The 12,590-nt window shown below is 33.6% G+C and overlaps 1 protein-coding gene across 3 annotated transcripts in view; it reads left to right on the plus strand.

Annotated features, from left to right (window-relative positions):
- Positions 1-12,590, plus strand: part of RFC1 (replication factor C subunit 1) — a 63,259-nt gene that overhangs the window by 15,581 nt on the left and 35,088 nt on the right. For all 3 annotated transcript variants that reach the window (XM_064487388.1, XM_031435881.2, XM_010980388.3), the window contains exons 3-4: positions 280-355; positions 2,580-2,702. In XM_064487388.1, the coding sequence (XP_064343458.1) occupies positions 280-355; positions 2,580-2,702 (199 nt within the window). The remainder of the gene's footprint in view (positions 1-279; positions 356-2,579; positions 2,703-12,590) is intronic.

The following is a 12,590-nucleotide window of genomic DNA, read 5'->3' on the forward strand; positions in this document are numbered from 1 at the left end:
CCAGTTATGACAAGCAAAAATGTCTCCTGGGGGGCAGTGTTTCTCCAGCTGTGAACTAATAAGCCCAAATCTAATGAGGAAAAAATAGCTAAGTTATATGGACTTCTTCGTGTTCTTTTCTTTTTCTTTCTGTTTTTCTTTTTTTTTTTTTTCTTGGAGTATAGTCAGTTTACAATGTTATGTCAATTTCTGGTGTACAGTGTAATCGTTCAGTCTTACATACACATTTCAGGGATCATTTCTATAGTTTATGTTCTAATTATACTGTAATGTTTATAGGTAAATAGTTCCTGTAAAGATGATGACTTCAGACAGAAGCAACCAAACAAGAAAAAGAGGATCATTTATGATTCAGGTAATATTTCTTTTGAGGCGCTTTAAAGTTTTAAAAATTATTTTGTATCTGTTAGAACAATGTTTACCAAACTGATGTTCTGAGACACACAGTTCTCTATGATGTTACTAGATGCTTTGAGAAGAGGGCTTTATGTTCCAATGAAGTTGAAAACAGTTTTATTACACTACTGAATTTATCAGAGCCTAAATATGTTCATGTATTAAAGTTTTGTTCAGAAAGGGATATAGTATATATAGCATGTCTCAAACTTAATTTGAATATGGTATATTTATTTTTAAAAATACCTATTTTCTTTCAGCTGAGTTTCTTGAAAACTGAATTTTAAAATAGTGCCTTAAAATATTGCTTCAGAAACAAAGATCTAAAATTTAATTTTTATGCTTTTAATCTGGTCCTTTTCTGTTGCATTTAAAAAGAATCAAACACAATTAAAACACTTTCTTTGAATATGTAGTTGACCCTTGAACAATGCGAGGGTAGGGGCTCTGACCTCTCCCCCAAGTTGAAAATCTGCATATAACTTTTGACTCCTCCAAAAAACTGTTAATAGCCTGCTGTTGACCAGAAGTCTTGCTGATAACATAAACAGCCAATTAATAATAATTGCTTCATGGTAGCCTAGGCTATTCACTAATGAATGAATCGTTATAAAATTGTCATGGCGTACAGTATTACAGTCATATTCATAATATAGTATTAGAAACATTGTTACATTAAAAAAAAAAACTTACCTGTGCATAGGCTGATATGCAGTATCCTGTATGAGACAGAGGCATACTGTTCAGTAATATTATTCTTTGAAAGCAAATGTACAAAATAGAAGACTAACACATACTAATTTTGTGTTACATATCACCTTATATGTATGTAAGAATAGACTATTATCTACATATATTGTATACATTCATGACACACCTTTTCTTAATTTTTTCAATATTTCTAGGCTATGTGATTGGTTTGTGAGTTTTTTCAAATTATCGCAAATCTCCAAATTTTTTTCCAATATATTTATTGAAAAAATTCATGTATAAATGGACCTGCAGAATTAAAACCCATGTTCAAGGGTCGACTGTACTTTTAAAGATAGAAATTGTACACTTTTATGCATGCCTTTTATGGTATGTTAAAATAATGGTAGAACTCAGGAATTTTTAGGTTTTGCTGTTTTGGACAAGATCTATCTGGTGTGAATTTTTAAAATTAAAAATATAACATAAGGAAGCATTTATAGATTGTCAGGATTTTGACAGTGATGGCAAAGTTTCTGACTCAAATCTAAAAGTAATTGAGTGTTTATTGTGAGTCTTCTGCTGCTGTATATTGTAAAGAATTTGAAATAAGTACATACCCCCATTCCCCCAGAGTTTCCATCTTTTGGGAAAGTGGAAATTTAATTGTTTGGTACAGTTTTGAACAGCATGAGACAGGATTTGTAAATGCATGGTGAGAAGAAGAGAAAGGATACTAAAGTTTATGAAACTCCCATTGTACCAGGCATATACTAGATACTTCTACTTTGTCTTGATTTACACTTAAATGTTCTGGGTGATTAGATTGTGGTAGACAGAATAATGGCTCCCAAAGATATCCACACTAGAACCTGTGAATATGTTGGGTTATATGGCAAAAGGAAATTAAAATTGCAGGTGACATTAAGGTTGATAATCAGATGACCTAGAAGTAGGGAGATTATCTGGGTGGGCCCTATATTCACAGGGAGAGGGAGGCAGATGAAGAAATTTAGAGAGAGACTGACTATGGAAGAAGGTCAGAGAATCAGATGGCAGCATGAAAAGAACTTGCCTAATGTTGTAGGTTTTGAAGACGAAGGAGGAGGGGGCCAGTGAGCTAAGGAATGCTGGCTGTCACTAGAAACTGGAAAAGGCAAGGAAATGGATTTTTCCCTTGAGTATCCAGAGAGGATCACAGCCTTCCTGGTACTTGATTTTAGCCCAGTGAGACCCAAATTGGATTTGTAACCTCCAGAACTGTAAGATAATATATTTGTGTTGTTTTAAGCCACTAAGTTTGTGCTGATTTGTTATAGCAGCAACAGAAAAGTAATAACAAAAGCCCAAGTGGGTTGAAGTAACCTATGAGAATTTATAAAAGAGATTTGCCTTGAAAATGGTCTTGAGGAATTGGTTAATAACCTTTGTAAAAACACACTGTATTATACTATTTCTTTTCAAAGTTTTGTTTATTTACCTGTTGTGTTCAGATTCAGAATCAGAGGAAACAATGCAGGTAAAAAACACCAAAAAGCAACCAGAAAAATTGCCACTGACTTCTAAACCTGCTAAAATTAGACACCAGGATCCCGTTACATACATTTCAGAAACAGGTAAGGGTACTGAGTATGTTTATTATTTCAGAGAGAAATAGTGTGTGTTATGTTGTTGAGTTTCTCATTGGAATCTAAATGTACCTCCTTTACTTTGAACTGAATTTCGGCTGCCTTTTTTCTTTGTTGAATTATACTTACCAGGGAAAGGCTGTAATTACCTTTGGCATTTTCTGTGGGTTAAGGGCCAATTACAGGGGAATTGGCTCTTGAAATTTTTTTTAAGTGCTCCATATTGAATCATATATATTGAAACTCTATCTTGAATCAGGTATTGAAATATTACCAGGTTGTTTTAAAATTTTTTTGTTGTTTTTTACCTTGGGCTAAAGTCATAACAATCTAAGTATATAATGTTTATTCATATTTGTGGTTTATAATCTAGCACAGATGTGATGCAAATTCCTTGTATTATCTAGTGACACTAAAGATTTTAGCACTGGCTTTTCAAAAAATGATTGTTCTTTATACTTACATTTATTTGATCTGTTTTGAGTGGTCAAAAAGCAAAAGACATTTATAAATGTACACTAACCTTAAGATTTCATAGTATAAATAATTGTTTCATAGATAGTATTCTTTTATGGTGATAAGCCCTGAATTATATTGTCATCTTAGGGAAAAAGACATAGAATAGGTCATTGTAAAGTCATTTGATTTTAGCATTGTTAACTCCTAGAGGAGACCATTTTCAAATTCATAGAGTTTGTTGAATCAATTCCTGTATAGAAACGCTTGAAGGGGCCATTAGAGCATCTGATACCTCATTGATTTGTTCACCTTGAGGAAAACCTCTGACACCGTTATTTTTAGCACTCTGCTACTTATATTGCTAGTGAATACACTTGGTTTGAAGAGACAGGGTAAAAACCACAATTATTTTGGCACAGCATGTTACAACATATATTCAACGAACATTTATGTATAGTCTTTTACATCCTGGATACTAGGTCCTGGGGATAAAAGATGACTAAAGACTTATTAATACTGTAGGAATTACCTGAGGCTGCTATATACGATAGTCAGGAAGAGGGCTTGATGGAGAGCGTAAAATTTGATCTGACCCTTGAAGGATGAGCAGGTGATGGAGGGAAAGAACATGTCAGGTTAATAGGATGGGATTATTTAAGGCACAGCATCCAGCACAAGGCTTGATATGTTTGTAGGACACCATAGAGATTGCCCACATGATGAGGGGTAGTAGGAGGTAGATGAAACTGGTTTAGGGAAGACCTTGAAAGCTAGGCAGAGGAACTTAATATAGCAGAGAAAAGGGAACCTATAAAGTTTTTGAACAGAGTTATGGAATGATGAAAATAGTGTTTGAGTGATTGCTAGATTGTGAGCATTTAGGGTGGGAAGGAGAATAGAAAAATCATAATTAGGGAGGTTAAGGCATTTCCTATAATCTAGGATTGAAGTAATGAGAGTCTTAAAAAGTTAACAATAGTAAGAGACTGATCTGTAAACATTTTGAGGGATGAGTTGTAGATTAGATTTTTGGATTACCTATGGGCTTTCTTCAGCCATGCTATCCATGGTCTCCTATTAGAATAATTGGAGAGTTGATGTTATTAGCATGCTTACATTAAAAAAAATTTTTTAAACAACAGCTTTATTGAGATATAATTTACATACCATGCAATTACCTCTAATGTTTTAATGTGATTGGAATTTGCTTACATGTATGGGCTGTTACTTGAGAGTGTGAAGGTACTCATTGTAGATAAACTGATAATTAAGTAGGGAAGGAAACAGGAAAGAAGTCCTTATGTTGTAGAAAGAACCTGAGACCGGAAGACGGTCAGAAGCTCTGCCTGGGGGGTACATTCTTGGTTCCCATCTAATAGCTGTGTGGGCTAAAGGGAGTCTTTTCTCCCTTTCTATTAAAGCAGAAACACCAATTGAATAGGCTAGTTCGGAAAACTTAATGGGAGGAGGCATATGAAAGGGCCAGACCCAGTGCCCAAAACATAAATGATAGGCTGTCAAAAGGGAAAAATAAAAACAAAAGTCCATAGATGAGCTTTATAGCTCATCATTAAATATTAACATATTTAATAAAGTTGTTTAAATGATCAAAGACAAAATAAGTGACATGAGCATATTTTCTATAAAATTTTTTTTTTACACTGAAATATTTCTTTATGGCATGTAGTAGATTGACTCTTGAACCTTTCAGTTCTGTTGCTAAATATCTGCTCAAGCATCTTGTGCAAATGCACTCTTCTGTTAAAAAGCCCCCCTCTTAGATCTGGCCACTTTTGTCAGGTTTTGCATATGTGGGAGGGATGCTAAAAACAGTTTGGTGATAGGTTTATTATGTAACTGAAGATGGTGTGATCAGGCTTTCCAATGACACCCTGAAAAGGTCAAAGTTAGTGTGCAGACAGCTATGGCCTTCACCTGTGGAGCAAGGTTAACATTATCTTGTGATTTTAAGTACACAGAAGGGTCAGACAATTTAAGCTCTGACCACAGATTTTCTTTAACACAGGGCTGTTTATTTCAGACCAGGTGTTTCTGAATGTTATTTTCTGAAGAGATAACCAGCATTTTATCTGAAATTTTTATGAACATTAGGCAGTGTTTTTGTCATTCTGCCAAGGGAATGTATATGTGGAAATGAATGTTGTCCCCTGTTTTAGCAAAAAATCTTGGTACAGTATACCCATCTAATATGATGTTGGGATACAGGAAAGAAGCTAGCCGTTTTCTTACCTATTTTATCCTTTCAGACTTTTTGATGCCTTGAAATGACAGGTGGATGGGAAGAAGATAAGCCCTTTTCCTTCCCTTTGTAAAGAGAATGAGACTGTTAGAAGGAGGTCTGCAATAAAATTAGCATAATAAAATCAGAGATATAATGAGTTTTAAAAAAAGAAAATTGTAGCTTCTTGAAATTAATAAATTAATTAGAAATTGCTTGACATTAAAATAATTCTTTCTTTAAGCTAAAAGTATAATTTTTCAATGCTGATTATGAGTAAATATTCACATTGTAAATGTAAATATTATCACTACCAGTATAAAGTTAAATAAAGTATTTGTGGTAGTTTACAAATAAAAATTCTAACCTTTTAGTTGTAATTTTTTTTGTTTTGAGATTTGGAACTTCTTATGAAGAAAGATTATATGACAAGATTCAGTTTTAAAAACCTGTTAATTACAAAAGAATTAATTTTGCTTTTACTATTCCATACTTTTTATAAGCCAACTTTAAAAATTATTTTTTATTTTTCTTGAAGTACAGCATGTGTAGTGTTTAAGAGCATGAGCTCTTGAGTTAAACCTCTTGCCTGGGTTAAACCTTCATTTGCCTTCCCCATGTCTTAGTTTCCCTGTTGGTAAAATGGGGATATTACAAGTGCCTAGGTCAGAGTTTTTGTGCTGATCAAATGAGATAATACTTGAAAAGCACTTAAAATAGGATCTGGTACATAGTAAGTGCTCAGTAAGTATTAACTGTTATTCTTGTATTTTGACTTTATTGTATGCCTACATCTGCCTTTAAATTTGCTTTTGCTTAAGTTCCTATAGGGCTTTTTTTGATTATATAACTGTGCTTTAGAAATTTAGAAATTATATTTGACCCACTTATGTCATAGACGTTTGCTGTCCAGTAAGGGCACTGCTAGTTACATGTCGCTATTGAGCACTTGAGAGTGTTGTACATGGGAGGTACAGATTTCAAAGACTTAGTACAAAAGAAAAAGATAAATCATCTTAGGAATAATTTTTCAGCATTGATTACATGCTGAAATAATAATTTGAGTATGTTGGAATAAGTGAAATATATTATTAAAATTAATTTCACTAGTTTCTTTTTACTTTTTTTTGAATGTGGCTCACATTTTATTCCTATTACACATGACTTATAAACGAGACACATATTTATGAAATAACCTTACTTTAGAAAATAACCTACTTCAGGTACATTTGTTTATATTAGTATATGGTTCTTTAGGCTATTTTATTATATAGAACTTTAGGCTTATCATTTAACTCCATGACACACTTTTCACTGTCACTTTGTTTGATTAAATTTGTCTTTTATTACTTACTGATTTTTTTTTTTTAATGGAAGTACCTGGGTTTGAACCCAGGACCTCGTGCATGCTAAGCAGTGCATTCTACCATTGAACTATACCCATCCCCCCTATTACTTACTGATTTTTAAAGTACATTAACTACAGTAGTTTCCCAAATTACAGGAAAAGGAAAAAAATTGCTTGTAAATATCTTCATAGCTAACCATTGACTGTGTAGTAAAATGTTCTTGTAGCTTGGTAAAAACCCAAATACTTGTACTAGGTAAATATATTTACTTTTAGTTGTTGAATGAAGCAAGAGACCTTGAGTTTTGTTTGGCATAGATGACCTTTTATTATGCAATTTCATCAGGGGCTGCTGGTGCTTGGTTGAAAATAGTGTTGGTTTTCCCTGTCTTGAGAATAGTTTACGACTGTAAATTTTCATTAAGCACATAATTCCAGAGGCAGATAGTGCTCTTGAAGTTAGGATTATTTCAGGGACATTAAATGGGAAAGAACTGGGAATGTAGTGTTCTCCAGGTTACCAGGTAGTGTCAGTGACTTGTGACTTGGGGAAATAGTAGCAGAAAATATTATTGGAGGTGGTGTATAACATTCTTTTTGCTAATTTTTAGAGACATGTAGTTTTGTGTACCAGTTAAATAGAAATAGATTTTGTATAGGGTAGAGAGCTTTTCTTAGACCGTTTTCAGGGAAACCTAGAGTGACTGAGATGGAAAATTTCCTTGAAGTGAAAGGAAACTTAAGAACTGTATATTATATTTTATTGATCATACTTGTTCAAAAATTAGTATTGATTTGTGCACTAAGACTATAAAAGAAACTAAGTTTAGCATTTTGGGGGATGACTATTTAGATTAATATTATTTAAATTATCTAAGTAACACATTCTCACTGAAAAGAATTAAACAATTTAGATAAAATGTTCCATTCCCTCATTCATCCCTTTTACCTTACATAGCTATATAAATTAAAACAGATATACATACACACACACACACAAATACATGTGTACATATATACATACACATATTTGAGAGTGGCATCTTGTAACATTTCTCCAGCTTGCTTTTTCATAACTTAATGTGTTTCATCTCCCTCCCTTTCCTCTTTCCTTCCCTCCCTCCATGTCCCCCCAATCCTATTCTTTCTTTCCTTCGATACAGAAAGATCCCTATCTCATTCTTTTAAACTTCTGTATAGAATTTAATAGGATGCACTCAATTTTTCTCATACTCTTATTTTGGATATTGGATTATTGATGTGAACATACTTAGTTATGCTTCATTACAATAGAACCTAATTAACTATCAGTAAGTAGGCAATTCACAATGAAAATATAATCACTTAGAAGACAATAGTATCTCTTGAGGTTCAGTGGCATTCATTTTAAGAATGTAGTTTATCTATCTGTATAATGAAGAATAGAGCAGCGCTTCCACTTTCTGCTTCTCAAGCCCTTTACATTTATCCTCATTAAATTTCTTTCTGAAGTAAACGCTTATGTTTTTATCTTGTTAGATTCCAGGCTTTTGTATCCTGATTCTGTCATCTATTTTTAAAAATTTTAAATTTGTATACTTTTATTTAACAGTATTAAGTTCTCATTAATTTATTTAGCAGATGTGATGTGTTCACTGCACAGCACTGTACTGGACAATCTATGAAATAGGTAGAAGAATAAAGCTTAGTCGTGTCTTCAAGGGCTTAAAGTCTATTGGGAAGATATACCTTTTACATAAAAATTGTAATATAAGGAAACAACAAACAGTGATAAAAATATCTTCCAAGGATATTTAGACATTAGAGAGGTAACTTTTGGAGGTTCAAGACACATTTCCTGGGAGAAGGAGAGATTTGAGATTATATTTATAAGAGAAAATCTACTTTTAAAGTTCAGTTTAAAATTTCACAGTTACTTACCCCAGATTAATACTACCTAGTATTTTACCTTGTATTTTCATAATTACAGTATCTTCTGTGTTGGAATCTCTTATTTTGAGACCCTTGTGTCCACAGTGAAAGGCAGGGAGAATTCTATGAGAATAATGTTAAAACCAATTTTGTCTTGTACACTTTTATAAAATTTTTTCAAAATACTTTTTTTTTTAAATTGAGGTATAGTCAGTTTACAATGTTGTGTGAATTTCTGGTGTACAGCAAAATACTTTTTTTTACTGACTTCATGAAATGGAATAGCATCATTTATGATTTATATTTCCTATCTGTCTCATTTGATCTTCAAAACTACTTAATATTTGGGTTTGCTTTAAGACTTACTTTAAAAAAGCTTATTCTCAGAGAATCAATTTTCAATCTAAGGTTGCACAAAGCTTCACTCTGGAAGAATCCGGTAGTTCTTTGGATGTCCCTCATTCACTTATTTTTTTCGTATTAGCTGATATATATCTAATCTACAAATTCGATAAATCTATTATGTATCTCTTTCTGAATCAGCAGTAAAATTGTTTAGTATTAAGGGACATGTAAAGAAACCTTTTTCAAAATCGACCTAATTCATTATCTGTACCCTGGATACAGCTTTTCAATGCCTTATGAATAAGCTGTTCAATTGCTTATGAATCTTAGTAACTACTGTTACTTTCCTTGTATTTCTCCATATTGCCATCATTCATTGCCTCTTAATCAAGGGTGATTTTGCCTCCCAGAGGACCTTTGGCATATATGGAGATATTTTTGATCATCACAACTGGCAGGTTCTGTGGCATCTAGTTAGTAGAGGCCAGAGATGCTATTAAACATGCTACAGTGCACAGGAGAGCTCCCTACAACAAACAAATATTTGCCTCAAAATGTAAATAATGCTGAGGGTGAGAACCCTGCCACAGCCTATTGGAAGAGAATTTGGTAGATGCTTTGTTGAAGTCCTGACATCCTTGTTTCTAGTATTTACCTCATCTACTAGTCCCGTAACTCATAAAATAAATGGTGACTTAAGCCAGCATAGTTGATTTTCAGTGAATCTCTATCTGCTTCAGTTAAATACTCTTCTTTTTGACCTGCTCTTGATATTGTTGCAGAGAATTGTCACCAACCCTTTCTACTTCTATAGTTCTGTGGTTGTGTCTTTCTCTTTTTGACAATTAGGACTCCATTTCTCTTCTTTAATCTTTAGAGACTTCTTCCATTTTATATGATGATTCAGAGGTTACTCATTGCTTTAGCAATTTTATTCACAAATTCATTTTGACTAAAACGTTATTAGAGCTAGATGCTTTCTTATAAGCATTTTTGCCTGGTTTGTTCTTCAGTCCTTTTTCCGTAGTGCATATTTGAGACCTGAAAAGAATTCAGTGGCATATGGAGAAGGAGAATTGAAAAGGACATAGTGAAAAATGAAGCACTAGGGTGTCTGGAATGATTATTGAGTGTTGTTTGTTCTGTTAACACGTATTTTGTTGTCGGGCACTTGTAAAACCATGAGAGACACAGGATTGTATTCCAGAATGCTAAGGAAGTAGGATTACATTATGAAAATGTCATTAATTTAAGTACTAATAAAATAATATATAGGTGATTTATACTTGGACTTAATACTGAAATCAGCATTGTTAATCCTCCCCTGTTCAGGGAAGTAGAATGGGAACGGAAGTGGGGAATTGCATTGCTGAACCATTCTCGTAACCTTTTTCACCAGTCAGGTTTCCTCCTATTGCCTGTTTCATGCCTTAGAGTTGTAAGAAGCTCTGGATAGAGTACCTGTGGCCAGTTGTCCAGCCTTCCCCCCGCTAAGCCCAAACCTTTTTCTTTTTCTGGGAGAAGCAGTGGAGGAAGGAGGAGCGTAAGTAGTGAAATGTTCCATTTTCTTCTTCATTGCTTTCCCAGTAATTAAAACCAGCTGTGACTTTCCATGGACGGTATTCCTGCTCTCGTGGGGACTTAGCACTTATGTGGTAGATAACATCACAGCACAAACTAGTACTTTTTGTCTTAATGTTACTTACCTACCTCACTAGACCTCATGAATTATTAAATAGCTTTATTCTTAACATATAATCAATTCCATTTGATTCTAAGAGGATTTATTAGTAAAGAATCATGATATCTGCAATTTCTTGATTAAAGATGAGCAGTCTCAGTTTTATTTCATTATACTGCAGTATATCTTATTCACCACATAAATCATTTTGTGATTCACCACAAAATGTCTGGTTCTCACACCTCATAACTGGTGCAGCGATGGTATGTGTAGTTTCTCTTCCATCCGCTTAATTAACGAGTATTTATTGAAGACTGAACATGCGTGAACCTTTCTCTATGTCCACAACCAAAATGACAGTATGAATTTTTGACTCAAGGAAGTTTCAGAAAGGAACTTAGTAGAAAAAGGCTCTACACACTCAGATTCTCTTTTTGGTTTTTGACTTGTTGCAAAATAAATTATTTTTAATCTCTATAACCAGATTTCTCTGGCATGGTGTCTGTTGGTTTCTGTGTATTTCAGACTGAAGGGAAAAAAAAAATCAGAATCCCAAACTCTCTGCAGTGGGAACTTCAGAATTAGATTGTTTTAGAAACCTGCCCATTATTTTCTTACTCTTTCATTTGTTTTCCTTCTAAATAAATGAATGTATCTAACTCAAAGTGGCAAAGCAATCTTCTCTTCCAGGCAATTCCTCTGCTCTGCACTGGATAATGCTAGTTTTCTTGGTGATTGTTACCACATTTGAGGTTATGTTGTATATAAATAAAAATAAATGATGTTTTTAGAAGGAGTCAGGTATCCTGGGGGGAAATTCTGAGTGTTCAATTGCCCATGATTTTCAACTAGGTCACAGAAATTTGAGTTAGATCTATTTGTCATTATTTTATTATAAGTTTCTAGGGAGAAGAGAACACAGTTTTGCCTTTGGCTTCTGACAAGGCAGAACAAATTTAGGCTCATTAGAAAACAAGAACAAATGTTAATAAAGGAAAACAACCATAACTTTATTTGGAATGTTTCACCTCTACACACTGTGTAGGATCGTAAGATATTTATTTTATGTGAGGATGGTCACAGCAACACCTGGTAAATGACTATCTTTGTCAGGGAGCTAGTTGCATTGTTCTAATCCTTGGCCTTCTTTGCCTTCTTTCTTCAAAATATATTGGAATATAGCCTTCGAAATATCAAGGGCTAGCTGAAGGGGTCTTAAGACAGCTTGCTCAGAAGTCATAATGTGGAGACAGCAGGACTGCTGCTTTCTTCAGATTTTCTAGTGTAATCAAGCCAAGATGACAGAATGCCTTCAGATATGCCTGTGACTTTATAGAATATCTATTTATTTTCCTATATTCACCTTGATGAAATCCTCTATATTGATAAGAAATATCTTTATGCCCAGGATCATGAATTTACTTTTTTGGTGTTTTTCTCATAACTATAGGAAGTTTGGAGAAGTGCACAAATCACAGGGCACTAAATAAGTGTCAAATCAAGCAAGTTGATTTTTTTTTCCTTTTTGCATGACTATTTCACTAGAATTGCTCCTGCTTTCCAAGGAGCTTGGAGAGCTATTTATTTTGTGTCTAGTAGAGAAACAGGGACCTTGTACAATTTTTGCTTAGTACAATGAAAACATACTTGATATTTCATATAGAATACTTCATATTACATTTTTACTCAGTATCTATGAAAATGTTTATACAATTATATTTGTGTTTAGGTATAGTATAGTTTTTGGCTCTATAGCTTGAAGACATTGTTAAGTTTAAACCCATGTATTCTAAGCCAAAAATTTAGAGAGTAGCTGTGTTACCCTCCACTATTGTAAAGAGATCTCTAATAGAGAAGGCTGTGAAAAGAGGCTCCCTTTTAGGCGTGACATTT

This window comes from Camelus dromedarius, chromosome 1, assembly GCF_036321535.1.
Source record: "Camelus dromedarius isolate mCamDro1 chromosome 1, mCamDro1.pat, whole genome shotgun sequence".
In the NCBI taxonomy this organism is placed as follows: domain Eukaryota; kingdom Metazoa; phylum Chordata; class Mammalia; order Artiodactyla; family Camelidae; genus Camelus; species Camelus dromedarius.